Source organism: Cynoglossus semilaevis, unplaced genomic scaffold, assembly GCF_000523025.1.
Source record: "Cynoglossus semilaevis isolate Cse_v1.0 unplaced genomic scaffold, Cse_v1.0 scaffold419, whole genome shotgun sequence".
NCBI classification, from domain to species: domain Eukaryota; kingdom Metazoa; phylum Chordata; class Actinopteri; order Pleuronectiformes; family Cynoglossidae; genus Cynoglossus; species Cynoglossus semilaevis.
In genome coordinates this window covers 107,697-127,354 of record NW_007585113.1, presented here as the reverse complement: position 1 = coordinate 127,354, position 19,658 = coordinate 107,697, and the positions used below count along the sequence as shown (strand labels likewise).

The 19,658-nt window shown below is 39.8% G+C and overlaps 2 protein-coding genes across 12 annotated transcripts in view; one reads left to right on the top strand and one right to left on the bottom strand.

Annotated features, from left to right (window-relative positions):
* elp3 (elongator acetyltransferase complex subunit 3) overlaps positions 1–10,368 on the bottom strand; it is a 19,571-nt gene extending 9,203 nt beyond the window's left edge. For both annotated transcript variants that reach the window (XM_008337152.3, XM_025053629.1), the window contains exons 1-9: positions 10,202–10,368; positions 9,537–9,636; positions 9,253–9,391; positions 9,034–9,104; positions 8,811–8,874; positions 8,513–8,581; positions 8,219–8,373; positions 3,969–4,130; positions 3,725–3,851 (exon numbers count right to left, since the gene is read on the bottom strand). In XM_008337152.3, coding sequence (XP_008335374.1) covers positions 3,725–3,851; positions 3,969–4,130; positions 8,219–8,373; positions 8,513–8,581; positions 8,811–8,874; positions 9,034–9,104; positions 9,253–9,391; positions 9,537–9,636; positions 10,202–10,223 — 909 coding nt within the window. In that variant the 5' untranslated portion in view covers positions 10,224–10,368. The remainder of the gene's footprint in view (positions 1–3,724; positions 3,852–3,968; positions 4,131–8,218; positions 8,374–8,512; positions 8,582–8,810; positions 8,875–9,033; positions 9,105–9,252; positions 9,392–9,536; positions 9,637–10,201) is intronic.
* A 145-nt stretch (positions 10,369–10,513) lies between these two features.
* LOC103398521 (kinesin-like protein KIF13B) overlaps positions 10,514–19,658 on the top strand; it is a 24,970-nt gene continuing 15,825 nt past the window's right edge. For 4 of the 10 annotated variants that reach the window (XM_025053628.1, XM_025053627.1, XM_025053626.1 and 1 more), the window contains exons 1-13: positions 10,514–10,782; positions 10,902–10,992; positions 11,705–11,787; positions 12,647–12,740; positions 15,683–15,695; positions 15,802–15,862; positions 16,635–16,727; positions 16,873–17,053; positions 17,149–17,236; positions 17,373–17,507; positions 17,776–17,888; positions 18,489–18,600; positions 19,360–19,488. In XM_025053628.1, the coding sequence (XP_024909396.1) occupies positions 11,718–11,787; positions 12,647–12,740; positions 15,683–15,695; positions 15,802–15,862; positions 16,635–16,727; positions 16,873–17,053; positions 17,149–17,236; positions 17,373–17,507; positions 17,776–17,888; positions 18,489–18,600; positions 19,360–19,488 (1,089 nt within the window). In that variant the 5' untranslated portion in view covers positions 10,514–10,782; positions 10,902–10,992; positions 11,705–11,717. Of the gene's footprint in view, positions 10,783–10,901; positions 10,993–11,704; positions 11,788–12,646; positions 12,741–15,682; positions 15,696–15,801; positions 15,863–16,634; positions 16,728–16,872; positions 17,054–17,148; positions 17,237–17,372; positions 17,508–17,775; positions 17,889–18,488; positions 18,601–19,359; positions 19,573–19,658 lie in introns of all 10 variants that reach the window. The other 6 variants (XM_025053623.1, XM_025053622.1, XM_025053620.1 and 3 more) reach the window with 6 other exon arrangements.

Below are 19,658 nucleotides of genomic sequence, written 5' to 3'. Positions count from 1 at the left end.
GGGTCGCGACCCAGTCTTTGGGAAACAATGGTATAGAGCGTATACTATATGTGTATAGTAAGGGCCATAGTGAAGATTTGAAAAATAAATATTTAAAAAAACATATACATAAACACAAATTTTATTTCCATTTATGGTGGGGGGCGGTGGGGGAATCCTTGGTTAAGCATTGTGCTGCCTCCTGCTGGGTGCACTTACTCCGCAGAGCAGTCACGAATGACTGACGCAGTGCTTATGGGCACTGGCGTCCCATTGGTGCAATATAATTATATTAAAAAAAAATTTAAAAAATTTGATGTCAGTGAATCATAATTAAACCTGTGTCTTGACTGCAGCGAAATGGTAGCAAAAACTTTTCTAATCCGGTTAACTCCGTGAGGACCGTACTCTTAAGATTCCCCGGGAAAGAGGACGTTTGATTTTTTTCCCCGTTGTCTTCACGCGTTTAATTAAGAGCTCATTAGACCGGATCATTAAGGGTCGGAACTTTTCCTCCTGTGAACGAGACTTCAGATTGTTCTTTTGTAACGCGACATGCTGTGAGTCACCACACCGGCAGTAATAACTAGACATCCCGATGAGAATACACAGACATGTCAGAGAAGGGGGGGGCGGGGGGGGAATGTTTCACCGCTGCTGGCGTCTGACGCAGTGAGTGACACATCCCATCAAGGGTGCTGCAGATAATCACTCACGCACCAATTAGGGAACTACACTCAGAATACTCTCAATGGGGAGATTTTTGTGTAGAAAAAAAAACCAACAACAACAACAACAACAACAACAAAAGCAATTAAGTGGAGGCTCAAGTAGAGTTCATTTACATCCTACAGTCAGGTGTCGGTGTTTGGTGGTGTCAATGAGCCCGCTGGTGAGACACATCTGTCGACGCAGCTACTTTCTATTTTAAGGCGGCTTTCAGATCATACACGATACACACCGCTGAGATAAACAAGGCCGACACACTCGCTGCAGAACAACAGACAAAGATCAAAGATGTCACCAGCAGTTTACCTGAGGATCTACCCTGGAGCGTTACACCGGTGTTACTTTGAACAGGAAGTAGTTTACTAGTTACCCGTGTTCACGCGCTGCTTCAAGAAACTTTGTGTTCTTGATACTCCGAAAACCAAGCGTGCTCGTATCTCGAATCTTTACTCGTATCTCGAAGCAAATATTAGCTCGAAAGTGGACGAACAAGTGAAGTGAACGAGTGAGGCGGCGTGGGCTGCTCCGTGTGCTCGGCCACCTAGCGTCGGCGTCTGTAAGCGTGCTCGTATCTCGAATCTTTACTCGTATCTCGAAGCAAATATTAGCTCGAAAGTGGACGAACAAGTGAAGTGAACGAGTGAGGCGGCGTGGGCTGCTCCGTGTGCTCGGCCACCTAGCGTCGGCGTCTGTAAGCGTGCTCGTATCTCGAATCTTTACTCGTATCTCGAAGCAAATATTAGCTCGAAGGCTTGCTCGTATCTCGGAATACTCGTATGTCGGGATGCTAGTATCTCGAGGTTGACCACTTGACATTTAAATGTGCTGAATGTGGCCCGTGACTTTGACACTCCTGCGTACTAAAAAGCCGTATTAAAACCACAAAAAAATAAAGATCAAAGCGTAAGGGGGGGTCGGCATATACGGTGGAACTCGAGATACGAGCAAAAACCGCTCCAGGACCGAGTTCGTAACTCGAGGCGCTCGTGTCTCGAATCATTTTTTTCCCCTCTAAAAAAAACTCCCATATCTCGCGGGAGATGCGTACGGAAGTGGACGAACAAGTGAAGTGAACGAGTGAGGCGGCGTGGGCTGCTCCGTGTGCTCGGCCACCTAGCGTCGGCGTCTGTAAGCGTGCTCGTCTCTCGAATCTTTACTCGTATCTCGAAGCAAATATTAGCTCGAAAGTGGACGAACAAGTGAAGTGAACGAGTGAGGCGGCGTGGGCTGCTCCGTGTGCTCGGCATCCTAGCGTCGGCGTCTGTAAGCGTGCTCGTATCTCGAATCTTTACTCGTATCTCGAAGCAAATATTAGCTCAAAAGTGGACGAACAAGTGAAGTGAACGAGTGAGGCGGCGTGGGCTGCTCCGTGTGCTCCGCCACCTAGCGTCGGCGTCTGTAAGCGTGCTCGTCTCTCGAATCTTTACTCGTATCTCGAAGCAAATATTAGCTCGAAAGTGGACGAACAAGTGAAGTGAACGAGTGAGGCGGCGTGGGCTGCTCCGTGTGCTCGGCCACCTAGCGTCGGGGTCTGTAAGCGTGCTCGTATCTCGAATCTTTACTCGTATCTCGAAGCAAAAATTAGCTCGAAGGCTTGCTCGTATCTTGAAAAAATACTTGTATCTCGAGGTTCCACAGTATGCGCACAAATGCCGCGGACAGCATTTTCCATCGATCGCATCATCGCCGAAAATAAACACCAAGTCGATCGTGTGGTCAAAAGTAGCATTACAATTATAATTATTTTAACTCTACCACTGATATAGTGTGACGCAAAAACACGTCACGTCTATTCTGAATTTCGCAAAACAAACATTGGCGAAATTTTCGCAATTTTAACGTAAACAGTGTTTAGCAAGATCGTTTTCTAATTCTTTGGTGACGCACGCGGCAGGAGTAAGACATTTTAACACTGCAAAAAAAAAAATTATATATGCGAGTTTTTATAAAAATCATCATTTTGGGATCAATTTTCAGGGGTCGGCTAATACGCGAGTATGTACTGTAAAAAACTTAGAGATTGCAGTACGTCTAACATTCATATAAAAGAAAATCCATTCAGTGCCAATGTAGTCATAAAGCCACATTTCGTTGTGAACCAGTGTGTTATCTGAGCTGAGCTACTAATGTAAATGATTATTTCCGACTATTGACGCACGATCAAAGCTGATTCGACTTCATGACATTTAATCTATGTCACACTGGGACCATTATTCTTTTTTTTATTTGATCTCTTCTCCTTCTTTATCTGTTTATGGTTATTCCCTACAGGGGTCGCCACAGTGTATCTTCAGCCTCCATCTCACCCCCCATCCTCCCCCCCCACTCGCTGCCTCCTCCGCTTTCACACCAACAATCTCTAAGTCCTCTTTTATGACATCACAACTTCTTATCCGGAGTCTTCCTCGTTTCCTCCCTGCCTGGCAAAACTTCATCTGTCGCATCCTTTTATCACCATCTCTCCTCAAGACGTCTCCAAAACCATCTCACCACCTTACCTCTCTGACTTCATCTTCCAAACTGCGCCACCTTAACTGGTCCACCTTAACTGCTCATCTATTAAGCCAAATGCATAGAAACACAAGTTCTTGATATTTACTTCAAAACTGTCTTTTAAGATAAAATCGTAATCGTTGTATTGAAGAAAAAAAAAACACTACATTAACTTTTTTTACGAGGAGGAAAAATGCACGTAGCTCGCATGTTTGGTGCATTTTGAATTGCTTTAAAAAGAATTATTTGGCCCAAAAAGCATGTAAAAGCTACTCTCTTTGTACTTCGTGCGTGCCTTTGAAAGCAGTTTACATTTAACTCCGTTTCATGATGGCTTAAAACGGCATTGAATGACGCAAACTGAACTGATTTTAAGCTGCACCTTGGCAACAACACATTTTTTTTTTTTTTAAATAGTGGCGCGTCTGTCATTGAAAATCCCTTTTTTTTTTTTTTTGGAAATATCTGTAGTCAACACATTTGGTGGCTTAAAAAAAAAAAGAAAAGAAATGTCAGTGCTTACGATGAACTGCTCCACATCCCTCTCCATGCCCACATTGGGAAGGTCCGGCATCATGTGGGCGACCACTTTGAAACCGGCGTCCTTTGCCAGGTGGAAGGACTCGCACACGGCTCGCACCGTGTGGCCTCTGGAAGATATACGAGCGGTATGAAAGTCAGAAGGGGAAAAAAAAAAACCACCATCAAAGCAGCTTTCTGCTTCTCATCTTTAAACCGCTTCAATCATTCATTTGTTCCTCCCTGACCTGTTTGTGTCACGGGCCACGTCCTCGTACACACTCTGGACGCCTATCTCCAGCCGCGTGCAGCCGTAACTCAGCATATCACTGAGGTGTCTCTTCAGGCAGTAGTCTGGCCGCGTCTCGATAGTGATTCCCACGCACTTGGTGTTACTGCGCTCCGAGTACCTGCAGGAGAGAAACCCATCCCGGGAACGTCAGGCTTTACATTATATCACATAACCTCCTGTAGACATTATATGTTTTTTTTTATAATTAGACTATTTAGTCGGAGCTCCGAGACACAAAGCGCCGGAGGGCTCCGCACGCTGGGATCATTTAACAACATCAATATAGGCGCTGAAAGCTGCGCGCCTCATTATCCAGATAGTCGACGCTGTCGTCACATTAAAGACACACTGGAGCGATGAAGGAAACAGTTGCCGGCAAAGTGTTTGTCATGCAAAATATCACTTAATGAATCATTACTGACTGTTTACTTTGTGCCAAAGGGAAGTTAAGGACCGGGATTATTCACTTCTTTATGAGTCATGACAGTGAGAGAATGTCGCCCATGAGATGGAAACATTTGATGTTTTTATTTAATGTTTAACGTCGACGTCTCGCTAATAGATACTTATCTATAAGCACTGCGGGACTCATTTCTCAACTACGTCAGATACTTGATCAATACTAATACGTCTGTTTTAATAAAGTGAGCCGGAACACCTGCGATTGAAGCTTGAACTCTGCTGGAATTTAAGTAAAAAAATTCACAACTTTACACACAACCTTAAAACACGTCTGAAGACTTCAGACATCTGCTGATAGATTTCTTCAAGTCAGTGATCATCAACCGGCGGTCCGCGGGCCAGATCTGGCTCAACAAGCCGTCCAATGTTGCCAGCGACTGGATTCCAAAATCGTGAGGTCAAATAGAAAACATCACATGCTTTAAAGCATTGTTTACCAACGATTGGGTCGCGACCCTCGGGTGGGTCGCAAGAGCTTTTTTTGGGGTCATCAGTTCCTCAAAATGCAAGTTTAAAAGCTCCACCTGTGGTTATGTGTAAAACTTTGTTAGTTAGTAATACTAATTGCTCAGATATCACTCAGTTAACAATAAAATATGCTCATGAATGTTTAAGGTCAAGTACACCTTTATTTTGCGATTTACGAATAATTTCTATTAACTTGGGTCACGAAGGTTTGTGACTTTTAAAATATGGGTCCCCAGAAAAAAAAGTTTTGGGAAACACTGCTTTTAAGGATTAAAAATTTCTTTAGCTTTGTTATAATATTTTTTTTAAATATACATCAAATAGTAATGTTATATAAAATTGTAATTTTAATTTTATTTAATTTCATTTGGGTATCCGGCCATATTTGCCTTTTTACTTGTTTTGACTCGCCTGTTTGACAATGTTAAAAATAATTTATATATATATATATTCTTAGAAGAAATACAGAAACGTTCTGTACATGTTTGTGGCTATTGCACACATCTATGTTTTAGTCACACAACATCTAAACCAGGCATGATATAATTTATTTACATTATCATTATACTTCTGCCTTTCCCCTGCAATACCCATGTTTCTCCAATAGATGGCGTAGAAAATGCTAAATTCTTTTTTAGCATTTTAGCCTTTATGCATGACTTTGACGTCATTTAGCTTAGTACACACAAACGCTCAATCCATCTGCTTCTGACCCGGCCCCCCTGTCAAATTCTAGAGCAGACATGGGCAAACTAAGGCCCGGGGGCCGGAGGCGGCCCGTTCAGCTTTTTAATCCGGCCCGCCAAACTTTTCAAAATTATATAATTTATTTACATTATCATTATACTTCTGCCTTTCCCCTGCAATACCCATGTTTCTCCAATAGATGGCGTAGAACATGCTAAATTCTTTTTTAGCATTTTAGCCTTTATGCATGACTTTTACGTGATTTGGCTTAGTTCACACGAACGCTCCATCAATCTTTGGACCACAATGTGGCCCGCGAGTCAAAAAGTTCACCCACGCCCGATCTAAACAAAATGTTTTCTCCTTTTTGCCCTTAGAGACGAGTTAGAACAGCAGCAGAGATGATAAACGAGCACGACACGAGCAGGTGCATAGCATTTTAGCTGTTTTTTTTTTTTTTAAATACAACCTTTGTTTTTTTAAACAAAAAAAAAAAACACAAAAAAAGAAAAACGATCTTGCGACATTGAAGAAGAAGAAGAAGGAATCCTAAATTCATCCGTCAAATGGATAAGCTTTGAAAAGAAAAAAGGTCTTGCCCCAGACCATGACAAATTCCATGGAAATTAGCCGAATGCTTTTTTGAATAAATCTGCCGGGAGACGTCTCCGGTACGTGACCTTTCTTCGCGAAGGTTGTAATGTGTGGAGACAGACGTAGGAACAGAGGTGCCGCACTTCACTGCTTTACCTTTATTAGAACCTCAAGACTGTCATTTTCATCTGGCCCCCGAAAGCCCCGACTCCTGTGTTAATTCTAACCCTTATTTTGGTTGATGATTGAAATCTCAGAAACGGCACACAATTGCCCCAAATCTCCCATCATCCTGGCCAGCTGTGATTTTCTCCACTCCAGCTGCTTCAATGACCATTAGCTCTCCTCATGCCGCCTCATGTTCCCGCCGATCCTGTATGTGCTGGCAATAAATGTCTATCTTTTACAGTCTGCTGGTTGATTTATACCAATTACAGGAGTTTATGCTCCAGAGAGAATGATCAGATTGTATGAGATGAATCAATAAAAAGTCTATTATCTTTGGTGATTATCTGGTGGTATCTTGCTGATGTGATCAGATCAGACGCTGGCTGAGCCTGATGAGAGGCAAGGCACGAACGCCCATCACAGATATGGCGCGCACACACACTGAACGACACACACAGAGTGAAAAGAATTAAGAGCCGTTCCTGTCCAAACCGACTGCCTACTCCTGTTTTGACACAGCAAACACCGACAGAATTGCTATAATCATAGCATCTTAATGAGGAACGCTAATAGCATAGCAGCGAGATTAGTTTCTCCATTTCCTTAAAAAAAAAAAAAAAAAAAAAAAATCAGTTTTAACTGTGTTCTTTTCAAGCAACCCACTTAGGAAACACACACATTAAGTAAAAAAAAAATGAGGCTAAATAAACGCTTTCTTATAAAGTTTACGGTGCAGCGGGAACACGAAAGCACACACTCTGGCCTTTCATTTCTTATTGGACATCGGGGAAGTAAATAGCTATTACTGAAAAAAAAAAAAAAAAAAAAAACAGGCTCGTTCCTGTGAAAAAGCCATTATTTGCTCCAATCATCTGTATGACGTTTTCACCAAATGGGCATTTCTACTCTGACTTTGACTCTTCTCCAAGTCATCTACAAAAGTCGCGTCTCATCCATACTGAGCAGATGTTCGGCCACTTCCTGGAAAGCTAGTCCTTTAGTCTCAGTGATCAGTAAAAACTAACTCTGTCAACAAACCTGGGAAATTACACTCACTTTCTGTGAAGAAATGAAAAGATACGGACACTTTCACATTACCTCGCATTAGCGATCGCTAACTATTTTGTCGGAGGGACAAACACCTTGGTGGTTGGAGCGTCAAATGTAATGAAATAAAAATCACGTTTTTGTCTAACATTATTATTTGAGGTTTATTTTGGAATCCAGTCAAAGGGGCCTGATTGGACGCTTCAGCGGGCCTGATTTGGCCCACTGACCACCACTTGATGATTACTGATCTAAGTAACTCCAAAGGGTCTCTGGTTCAATACCACCTGACTATAAGGACTATGGGTTAGTTAACGAAATCTAAATCTATGTCTGAGTGCAGGTGTGAATCGGTGTTTATGTTTATTTGATTAGTTTTAAAATATAAACAAAAAAAGATTAAGATTTTTTTAGTTAAGGAAGCACGGTTTTCAAGCTTGTATATTTAGGTTTAACAGGTCTTTTAAGGTAATTCTACTAAGTCTTTGTAAAGACGACTGTGAATATTATCCTTAAAATAGTAGTATAGCTCCCTCTAGTGGGGACTGTGGTTAATGTCGCTCGAATAAAAAATGTGTTAAAATGTAAAGCAAATACAAATGATAATCTGAGATTACGTTTTCCCAGGAGCAGCATCAACATGATAAATACAGAAATATTAAATATATATATATATTTATCAAGTCTATCCAGTTTTTATTATTTATTATTTTATGTTTTTCATATTTAAAGGATGGCAAGAAGACATAAAACGACACAGGTCATTGAGTCACTTGGTACCTGACAGCCTCGGCCACATTGTTTGAGGCGTGTCCCGACAGGGCGTCGTGCAGGTTTCTAATGAAGTAGTCCCTGTAGTCCTCGGGCAGAGCCATGAAAGTCCCACCCATTACGATGAACTCCACTTTGTCAACACTGTGGCCCAGCTGCTTCAGCTGCGCACAGCACACGAAGCAAGAAACGACAAAAGTTATAACGTACAATACTGAAACTGAATTAAATTCTCCGAAAAATAAGACTGAGAAATTAGCTGCCAATTTATAAAGAAATCACTTTTCAAGTGGACACACCGACCTGCTCTACTCTGTGCCTTGTCTGGAGGTATGGGTCGTACCGAGCACGGATGGCTCTCATTGATGTTGGCTGTCAGGAAAAAAGAAAAGTATGACAGTACGGTGTTACATGTGACATTCTTAAAGGGAAAACCACCAAACAAAACGACTTTTATGTCAAATTAATTAAACATCGGGTGTAAAAAAACTATTCATGTAAATATCACATTTATTTTGAATGATATTAAGATAAACATCCATATAATAATATTGTTTAATACAAATATATATATATATAGTGTGTTTGGTAACTGACTTACTTCATAACCAGTGTAAGACTGTGTCGAATACTCAAAGTCAGAATCCGGTCCACCAGGACAATAACTGTCAAAGAAGAGACATTGATAACAAGAGTTAAGATCAAATCTTTAGAACAATTTAAAGTAAATGTTGACATCACATCATGTCTGTTGTTAAAGGTGTCCAAATTAAATATTAAAATATTGTATTTTATCTAGAAAATAACACCATAAATATACATACACACAGATGTTCCCTGTGAAGCTGATGTGTGGACATCGATGTGGCTTGCACATTACAGCAACCACTGCAATCTGCAAGAAGGGAAGGAAGATAAATCCACTATGACTGTAACAGAGGTAACTGAGTTACTAGATATTTACAAATTAGATTAGATTAGATTATTGCTGTTGTAGTCCTACAGAACGTTGTGATTGATTGTTAAAGAGATGAGCGTCTTACCCCGCTAGCAGTGCGGATGGGTTTGGCCTTGAGTTTGGGTACCAGCACACGACGGTACTGTGGTGGAACAGCTGCGATGATGTCCACCAACCGGGGCTGAGCTTCAAGTCCGTATTTGGCTGATGTCTTGGTTTTGACTCTGTTTGACAAGAAATACACTGAATGTTTCTCGTCAATATCAGAAAGAGACCGTCTATCAGAATAGACCGTCTACAAAGTAACAGAAGTAACAGTAACAGAAATGTGTTACTTAAAGTGAGATACGGTTGTAAATGAGTGCTTACTTGTTGAGATTGATGTCCTTGCCTTCTTCGTGGGCTTCAACAAGCTGCTTGATGACGTCAGCAATTGTCATCATCATCAGCTCAGCTCGACTGAGGTCACCTGACACATCAATAATGTTTAGAACTGGAATACCGATTATAATAGTAACCAATATGTTTACTAGTCAATAATATCTTTTTTTTTTTTAAAGTTAATCTTTTTTTATACACTTGTGTCTCCGCTTGTCCACAATCAGAAACTAATTTTCTTTGGTTTGTGCACATGACCACAACATTAAGAACCTCATTATTAAGTCTAACACACTCAATGACATTTTCAAATTTCCAATAGATGGAACAAATAATTTTAAATCCTTCGGTTATATCTTAGCTTCAGGTCTACTTCACAGTCAAATCTATAAACGTGACTTAAACAAGTCAAATGTTGTTTTAAACACTGGAGAACTTTTTGCAACACAATTAAGTTTTAGGGTGTAATAATTGTGGCAAAACATGTTTTTGTTTCATCGGAAGTGTTGAGTACTGTTAAAATACATTTATGCCATCGAGAGGTTTTAAAACAGGGTAAAAGAAAACATAGTGTTAGCATTAGCACATGCTAGAGCCACATTGAGCCACTGCTAAAAACATTTAAAAAACAATAAAAAACGTTGTCACAAACTCACTTTTTTTCTTTGGTTTCCCCATCTCTTCTTTTTTATAATGAGTCCGGTTTAATATCAGTAGCTATAGATTATATACCTAACATTCACTTAATAAACCGAGGGTGCTGTCAAAGATAGTAAACAAGTCCACGTTGCGTCAGAACACGGCTTCTGCCACCAAGCGCCAATAACTGTCGCAAAGTGGCGTGGAGCGCTTTTTACCCGTCTGAACTCCATTTGAATTGGGTTGTTTTTTTTAATAATAAACGTAAACATTATGACACTACCACAGCATTTACCCTGTTGCATCACAGTAGCACATGTTAAAGTCTACTGAACAAAATGTGTCTCACACAGATTTGTTATTACTTAAAAAAAAGCACAGAGTTGTAATGCACTCGGTGTCACAGAGTGGCGCTGAGATCGCCTTAAACCAGTCGTACAAGTGTGGAGAACAGAGCGCCACCGGGGAAACCAGGGCTCAGCTGCAGCAAATCCCTTTAGCTACCATTTGACATGGCTTGACTGACTGTGCTCTGTGGGAAGTTTCAGGAAATGCAACAGGTGGACGAGTCGATGCAGCAGTGGAACGGGGAACTGCCGTGAGTGTTGTGACATGTGACATTTTATATAACAACGACACTGAGTAATGATATTAAATTAACCAGCAGCCATTGTAAATGTATTATAAAAGTACTCGGCGTTTGCTTCGCTTATCCAGCTTTCTTTAGCTTCCAAAGCTAACAGTCGCTGCTGCAATTCCCGTGTTCTTCAAGGTACCTCAAGGAACAACTGCGCACTTTTTTGGTAAGGTCAGTGTTCACCAAGAACGTAACTTTTGTAACTTATTAGCACTTATTCGTTTATTTTTTCTACTTCTTTCTCACTTCGTATCTTATCTTGTTTTTTTTTCAATATCACTCAGGTGAGTGTTTTGAACTTTGTTGTAACGTAAGCAAGGAAGCTGGTGGATGTGTCAGGTGAAACTAAATTATGACTATATCTGTACTTTTAGACAAATCGTCAGTTGTTCGCACCTACTAGTCCATTATATACAACAAAATATTCTCAGACTTCTTATTTTCAAAATGATCTTTGTTGTAAAGTATTCACGTCATACGTCATATTTACAGTACCACAAGTACATGTACAATTAGAAAAACAAGGTTGCATGTCAAATACAATTTTGGACCAACTTTACTTAAAATGTTATACACAAATCTGGCAACTTTAAGCGAATCAATGGCTCGTGTTTTAACCTCCCTCTCCTGCAGGTGGTGCTATAAATGCTGCTCTGTTGCTACAACATTGTCAAATAACTAGAGAATTCTATTTGAGAATTTATATTCTTTATTATAAATATTAAAACCATATCAAAGAAGAAGGAAAGGGAAGGCAGAAAAGGGAAGTACTTTTGTAGAATTTTATAATATAAGCGTTAGAAATGACTTTCAAACTCGACCATAAAAGTTGTTTTTGTAAACAGAGTTACAACCGTTTCCAGTCATTGTTTATGTTCTGCAGGTGAAGTAACATCATGGAGGACAACAGCTTCAGTGACACTAATGTGAAGGTTGCTGTTCGTGTGCGGCCAATGAACAGGAGAGGTCAGTTCAGTCCAGTAATATCAATACATTTATTTCGTTGGTGCTGGTTTTTTTGTAGGTTTTGGCTATTTTTATGTTTTATTTTAGGTGAGTTTTACTCAGCTTGTCTGGTCATGTTAAAGTTTATAGTGTAAATTATCACACACAAAACAGAAGGACGTTTCATTGCTGGTTTGATCAAACAGATGGCAGCAGTCAATAAAGCAATTATGTTTTTGGCTAGCCCGCAGCTTAATACCAGTAAAAGCTTTCTCCCTCTGGGATTTCTTAAAGTTTTTTTACAAAAGAATGACGCACGTGGCGTCTCTCCTGGTGTGATTGGACTGTTTAGTGCTGACCTCATATTTACTGCCTCTCTTTGTGAGTGCAAATATGGAGAGGCAAGTGTGAACCTGCTTTTTTTTTTGCTCAACCACGGGCTGTATGAATCATCATCAATAAAAGTATTTACTAGGTGGAAAAGAAATAAACGCACGTAGACTAACTGACTGACTATCTGTTGCTCTGCACTCTATAGTGGACTGCTTGTGTATTTATATTTTTGTCACTGGTTATTATTGTCTCTAATAACTCACCGCATTTAATACAATACAATACAATAAACACATTTTATTTGAACTCTATTTATATTCCTGAAAGTCAAAGAATAATTCAGAATTTTCCTTTATTTACACTGTGTCACAACAGACGCAACGCTTCGACAAACACGTGACGAGACGTCACGCGCGTTGTTTACCGTACTTAGTGAACGTTATCTGCAGTCGTCATCGCTCTGAAGTAAAAAGAAAGTTTATAAAAAAAATAAAATGACTTTTTAAAATGGAAATATTTATTCCCTGCTTCCCCCGTTTTGACACAGAAAAAGAACTAAAGTCAAAATGTGTGGTGGAGATGGAGGGGAACCAGACAGTTCTGCATCCTGCCAACAACAACATGAACAAAGGAGATCCTCGGTAAGACTCATTTATTAACATGCCAATGTTTTTTTTATCATGATTATGATTTTCATTTGACATTTAAATCGTCACATCTATGAGAATGAATGGTACTCTAAATAAACCAAACTTCATTTTTTAAATCATTATTTAAATTTTTTCAAGTCTTTTGTCATTCTTTAGATTTTTTTTTTTATCGTTTTGTCTTAATAATATTAGAATTATAGGAGTAGTGCAGGTGAAATTTTTTTTTCATATTTTAACTAATATACCAATTTAATTTAATTTTTTAGATTGGTAATGTGGTAAAAATGTGGTAGAACCGCCAAGAAACAAGTGCTGGATCTTTTTTTTTTTTTTCTTTTGTTTTTTAATTATTAAGAGTTTACACTACACTCTACTTAATTTCCCCCAGGAAATAAATCCTTCTGCTGGCAGATGACTTTGCACATGTTTGTACTAGTTAGCAGAAAGCTGCTTGAAAGGCTCTGGGCTCCAACCTCACCCGACCTCCTCCTTTGACTCCTCTCCATTCTTTCATGTCCCTCACCGTTCTCCCATCGTTCCTCTCTTTACAAAGGGTGTGCCTGTTCCAGCTCAGTCCTGCTCGGAGCAGACAACAAACATCTCGGGTTAGGAATTTTATTCCTAGTCTGACATATTTCGTCTGTGCAGTTGTTTTAGATGAACGGACGGATCGGTAATTGTTTCCTCTCTGCTCCGACATGCTTCAGTTGTGCCGCGTTTTCTTTCTTTTTTTCCTCCCCCCGGTGGAGCTCAAAATGAACAGGTTTTACAAGCTTTTTGGCAACATTGACATGAGCTTTTAGTAACTACCGTGTTGTCATCTCATATGTGAGGACGATCTGAATTCACCTGAAATTCCATTATATGAAGTACATAGTTTCCACTGTACGTCCTGATCACAGTGGTTTCCCAGTAGACTGTTGTCCATTAAGTGCTCAAACAAGCTTTGTTTGTCGAGGAAGTCACTGACCAACCCGGGGCTTCACACATTCTGCTTAAGTCAGCCTACCGCCTGACAGGTTTCACTGAATTGCTGAACTGAGCCTGGAGGAGGAGGAGGAGGAAGAGGAGGAGGAGGAGGAGGAGGAGGAGGAAGAAGGGGGGGTTGTTAATATACTCCGGCGCTCCTGGTACCTGCGAACAGAGCTACAGCGGGGGCTGTCAGACCCGGAGTGCTGCAGATTAATGAACCATTGTTAGCTGCTTCCCAAACCTGAAAGTTCAACAATAGCTGGCGAAGCTCCATCACTTCTAGTTAACACCAGATTTCATTAATTCCGTGCAATTGCACCGAACTCAAACTGCAAGGGATTTGTGTCGCTTGATTAATCTGTTTGTGGCTGCAAGAGAGTAAAAAAAAAAATGTCATGTAGTAAATCGTACCTAAAGTACATGTTATTTACAGCCAGGATGGATTAGTGTTTTTTTTTTTTTTTCGACCCCTAAAATGTGGGATTCCATTTGAGTTTTGTAAGGGCACCGACTCTCTGACCAGCCACCCTCCCTCCCAGGGTGACTCCTCGGCGCTATGCGGCTCTGCCAGTTATCTCAGGAATGTCCTTGCCAGTGGAGAAGTGGACAGGACTTAATGTTGCTCTTTCATGCTGCGGCCAAGTCTCTCATAGGGAGGCCTTGTTTTAAAACAGCCCCATAACGTGTTTGTGTGTTCGTGTTAGTGCGTGTGGCCAAAAAAAAAAACTAAATTTATCCTCTGTTTAAACCGAACCGACTTTTATACCTGAGCAAGCAACACCTTTTAAAATTATATATGGGTTCAGGGTACAGAAATGATGCTCTTTGTCTTTAGCATTCTATCTCTGTTTCCTTCTATTTCTGTATCTCTTTCTCTTTGTTTTTTTTTTTAAATCATCAGTTGAGAAAAGCAACATTAGCTAGCTTTGTCTTCGTTATACTTTTTCTTCAGTGCAGTGGGTAGGTAGGTTTATTAGCTAGGTTTATTTTTTACTATATATATGTATGTATATATGTGCATATATATATGAATGTATATACAGTATATATGCATATATATGTATGTATGTGCATATATTTGAATGTATGTGCATATGTATATATGTGTGTATATATACAGTATATAATGCATATATATGTATATATGTGCATATATATGTATAAATGTGTATATACTGTATGTGTATATGTATGCACATACATGTGGTTGTCCATATTATGGATTTAAATATTAGATTTAAATATTTCATAATAATGAATGAAGTTGTGTAACCTACTAATATGTGTATATATGAATATATGCATATATATGTATATGTATATATGTGTATATATGTGCATATATATATATGTATGTGTGTAAATGTAAATGTGTATATACTGTATTTGTATATGTGTGTATATATGTGTATGTGTGTGTATATATATACACACACACATACACGTGATATATTAGATTTAAATATTTTATAGTAATGAAGTTGTGAAACCTACTAAAACATGTGTCTCGTGACGTCATAGACGACTACTGTAGCAGTCATGTTCAAAGGCATTTACCCAAAGGTCAGCGAGGGGCTTCACAGGTCGTCCTCGGGGGGACAATGTGGTAATAAAAAAAGTAAAGAACTAAAATGTTTCTCTCTAAAGTCAGCATCTCTCTCACTTGGACGTGGTCCAGCTCTGAATTTGTGGACCTGAGTAAAAGTAAAGTGAGTCTTTTGCTGATTTAGTACTTTAGTGTTTTCATGGTAATTTACAGCATTCAGCAAAATTTACTTTGCATTGTTCGGGATCCAAAGGAGTACATCTCAGCTCGGTGTCAGCGTTGTTATTAAATGATGAATATTTTTACACGCTGTTGTAAATGTACTCGCATCCAAAACAGCTGAGTTAGTAGGTTTACCGAAACACACACACACGCAGGATTAAAGTGTCGTTTGTCCCCCCCTCTGTGTCCCCAGGAATCAACCAAAGGTGAGCATCAAAACAATCCTGGACTTCGTTGACTTCCTGGTAAATACTGGCGTGTCTCTGTGTGTTGCTGCGGACGGTTGTTATCAGACGTTTCCGTCATTCTCAGGTCTTTGCCTACGACTACTGTTTCTGGTCCATGGACGAATCTCAGGGAGACAAGTTTGCTGGTTAGTACATTGTGTCTTCTGCTGGGCCTCTTCGTGCAACACTCACTGTTTTTAGATCCTGTGTAACTCTGCTGCTCCGTGAGTCATTTTTCAAACTTATCTCCTGACAGAGTGCTTGCGTTGATATTCAAAACTATTTATGGTGAGAGCGTAGAAGACCGGAAATGAGTTACACAGCAGTTGTGTATATATATACACATATATACAAATATGTATACATATATACACATATATACAAATATGTATACATATATACACATATATGTATACATATATGTACACATATATTGACACGAACATATATTGACACATATATACATATATGTATACATATATTGACACGAACATATATTGTCACATATATACACTTATGTATATATCTACATATATACATATGTATCTATATATATATAGATACATATATACACATATATACACAGAGACCCAAGGATTTTGAGTTAATGTAACTGCTGTCACATATATAAATAAATAAATATATATATATAGAGAGAGATGTACATATATACACATATATACATATATATATGTATATATATTTATTTTAAAAATATACACACATATATACACACATACATGTATTTGAGGTTCTGAATATATATACCAGCCAATGTAGGCAGTCTTGAATGTAAATAATAGTCGCATTCCTAGTGTCTGTTCCACACACACAACACGTCGTACTAATTGTTGACAGTTGAAACTCGTCACAGTCTGAACACGGGAGTTCATCAACTCCTTGCCGCTCTGTGTGCAGGTCAGGACGTCATGTTCCAGTGCCTTGGAGAAAGCCTGCTGGACAACGCCTTCATGGGTTACAACGCCTGCATCTTCGCCTATGGGCAAACGGGTAACAGTTTAAGGTTTCTCTGTATAACACGTTTCTTATTGTCGTATTCCATATTTAAGGATTTTTTTTTTTTTTGCATTTGATATATTTGAATCACGTATACTTGTAGGAACAAGCAGTATTACCCTTACCTGTGTTTCTCCAGGCTCGGGAAAGTCCTACACCATGATGGGCTCGGCGGAGCAGCCCGGTATAATCCCTCGTTTGTGCAGCTCCCTGTTCGGCCGGACTGAGCGGGAAACCCGAGAGGGAGAAGGCTTCACTGTTGAAGTCTCTTTCATGGAGATTTACAATGAGAAGGTCAGAGACCTGCTCGATCCTAAAGGGTGAGGACAATTTTTTTTTTTTTTAACTTCATCATTCCCGTATATTTCAAATCTCTAGACCAGTTCCAATGATATGATGTACTCTCCCTCCGCAGTAGTAGTCAAGCACTCAGAGTGAGAGAGCACAAAGTCCTGGGGCCTTATGTCGACGGCCTCTCCCACCTGGCCGTGACCAGCTATAAGGTAGAGTTTTATTGGAAAACCTTGCTGGACTTCATCTCATGTCTTTCATTACACTGTGCTGCCGACAGTAGGACGGTTGCCGTAGAGGAATTAACAAGAAGTGGACGTGTTTGTTTGCTGCGTCTGTCTCCGACAGGACATCGAGTCCCTGATGTCAGAGGGAAACAAGTCTCGCACAGTCGCGGCGACGAACATGAACGAGGAAAGCAGCCGATCGCACGCGGTGTTTAACATCATCCTCACGCACACCCTCATGGATGTGAAGTCTGCGGTACGAAACACACACACACACACACACAGAGATTACGAACTACTACGAACTGATACCGAAACATCAGCTACATTATTACGTAATCAAGCTAACGTTAAGCCCTAATTGTGATTGCATAGTATTTGAAATGACGGTCAAACGTCCCTTTTTCATTTCACGTTCATCATTTAACGCCTCATTGAAGCTGCTTCCAAAGTATATTTTTAATTTTTTTTTTTAAGTGAACCCGAATGTCACGTCAATTTGGTTTGTTTTTGTATCCACTCAGACCACCGGGGAACGAGTGAGTAAGCTGAACCTGGTGGATTTGGCAGGTAGCGAACGGGCTGCGAAGACCGGTGCAGCAGGAGAAAGACTGAAGGAAGGGAGCAACATCAACAAGTAAGTCTAGAAGACACGTACCAAGATGAAACCGCGACAGCGCTTCTCGGGGAAACACAAACCTACGGGGTGTGTTTGTGCAGAGCAGATGCCCGGGGCTGTATTTCAATGCCATGTGTGTGAACCACGCCTAAAGAAACTGACCTGATTTAACCAGAGCTCTTCCATCAGGATGTCCTACAGGACATTCTGACAGACATGTAAAGCTAAAGGCTAAATGTCAATTACGGCTACAGTTTAGCTTGATCCAAAAATCACTGAAGTTGAATATTTCAAGCTGCTAGCATTTAGCAGAAATGTACCATATATTTCAGGTTTTATTTTATTAGTGACATCATGTTAGTCCACTCATTTATTGATTTTGGCCCATTGTTTTCAATTAGTCTGATCGATTCTCGTAACATCCTTCATCTCATTGGCTCGTCCTCATGACATCATTAACAAATGTTTTTTTTTTTTTTTTACTGTATCCCTGTTTGCTTTTTCTATACGATGACTCATAGTCCGTTGTATTTTTTTTTTTTTTGGCGTTGTTCTGAGTCATTATCCAAACCCTGCCCCCACTCCTTACTGCCCCCCCCTCCCCCCTCTTGTCTCCAGGTCTCTAAGCACTCTTGGTTTGGTTATCTCTGCCTTGGCCGACCAGGGAGCGGGGAAGAACAAGAGCAAGTTTGTTCCCTACAGAGACTCTACGCTCACCTGGCTGCTCAAGGTATGCAGAGAGAGAGACACAGAGAGAGAGAGAGAGAGAGACAGAAAGAATTTCCCTCCAACTTCAGCGAGCGTGTCTGACATGACTTTTGCCCCACTGAAATCTTAAAGAAGTAAATATAAAAAAAATTCAGAAATGAAAATATAAAAGTTAGCTTACTTTCAAGTTAATGTTTACTTTTACATACAATGTCTATAATGTTTAACTGGACCCGTTAAAAAATAAGATAAGACAATAAAGGAAAAGAAAGGAAAGAAGAAAAACTAAAAGCAAGCTTTGAAAACATCAGGCTCAGAGCAAAAATCACTGAATCCCAACTGGAGAAAAACAAACAAACAAACAAATATTTCATGTCCGAAAAGTAAAATCACTGAATCCCAACTGGAGAAAAACAAACAAACAAACAAATATTTCATGTCTGAAAAGTAGCTGGAAGGAAGAGGGAGGAACTGATATGTAAATATAATTTTTTTTTTAATATCAAGCACTAAAAAACGTTCAGATCATAAAGTTAATTAATACAATATACTTAAATAATACATATTTTTAAAATAAATACATTATTATTATTGTTTTTTTTTTCACTATTGATTTCAAGCTGTGTTGGTTTGGATTAATTTATTTCTTTTTAAATATACAATTTGAATATTATTTCACTCAAAAAAATTGAAATTTCTTCACTGTACATGTTTTGATCGATTTCGTTTTTTTGTCTTAATTTCTTTCATTTTTTTTTTGTTGTTGTTTTTATTCCTGCAGGACAGTCTCGGAGGCAACAGCCGCACCGCCATGGTGGCCACCATCAGCCCCGCGGCGGACAATTACGACGAAACCCTCTCCACGCTGCGTTACGCCGACAGGGCCAAGAACATCGTGAACCACGCCGTGGTCAACGAAGACCCAAATGCCAGAATCATCCGGGAGCTGCGGGAAGAAGTGGAGAAACTGAAGGAGCAGCTTTCAGAGGCCGAGGTAGACATCGCTACGGGTCATATGACGCTGTACCACCAGCAGAGCTCAAAGATTTCTGTCTTTTTTTTTTTTTATTTTTTTCTTTG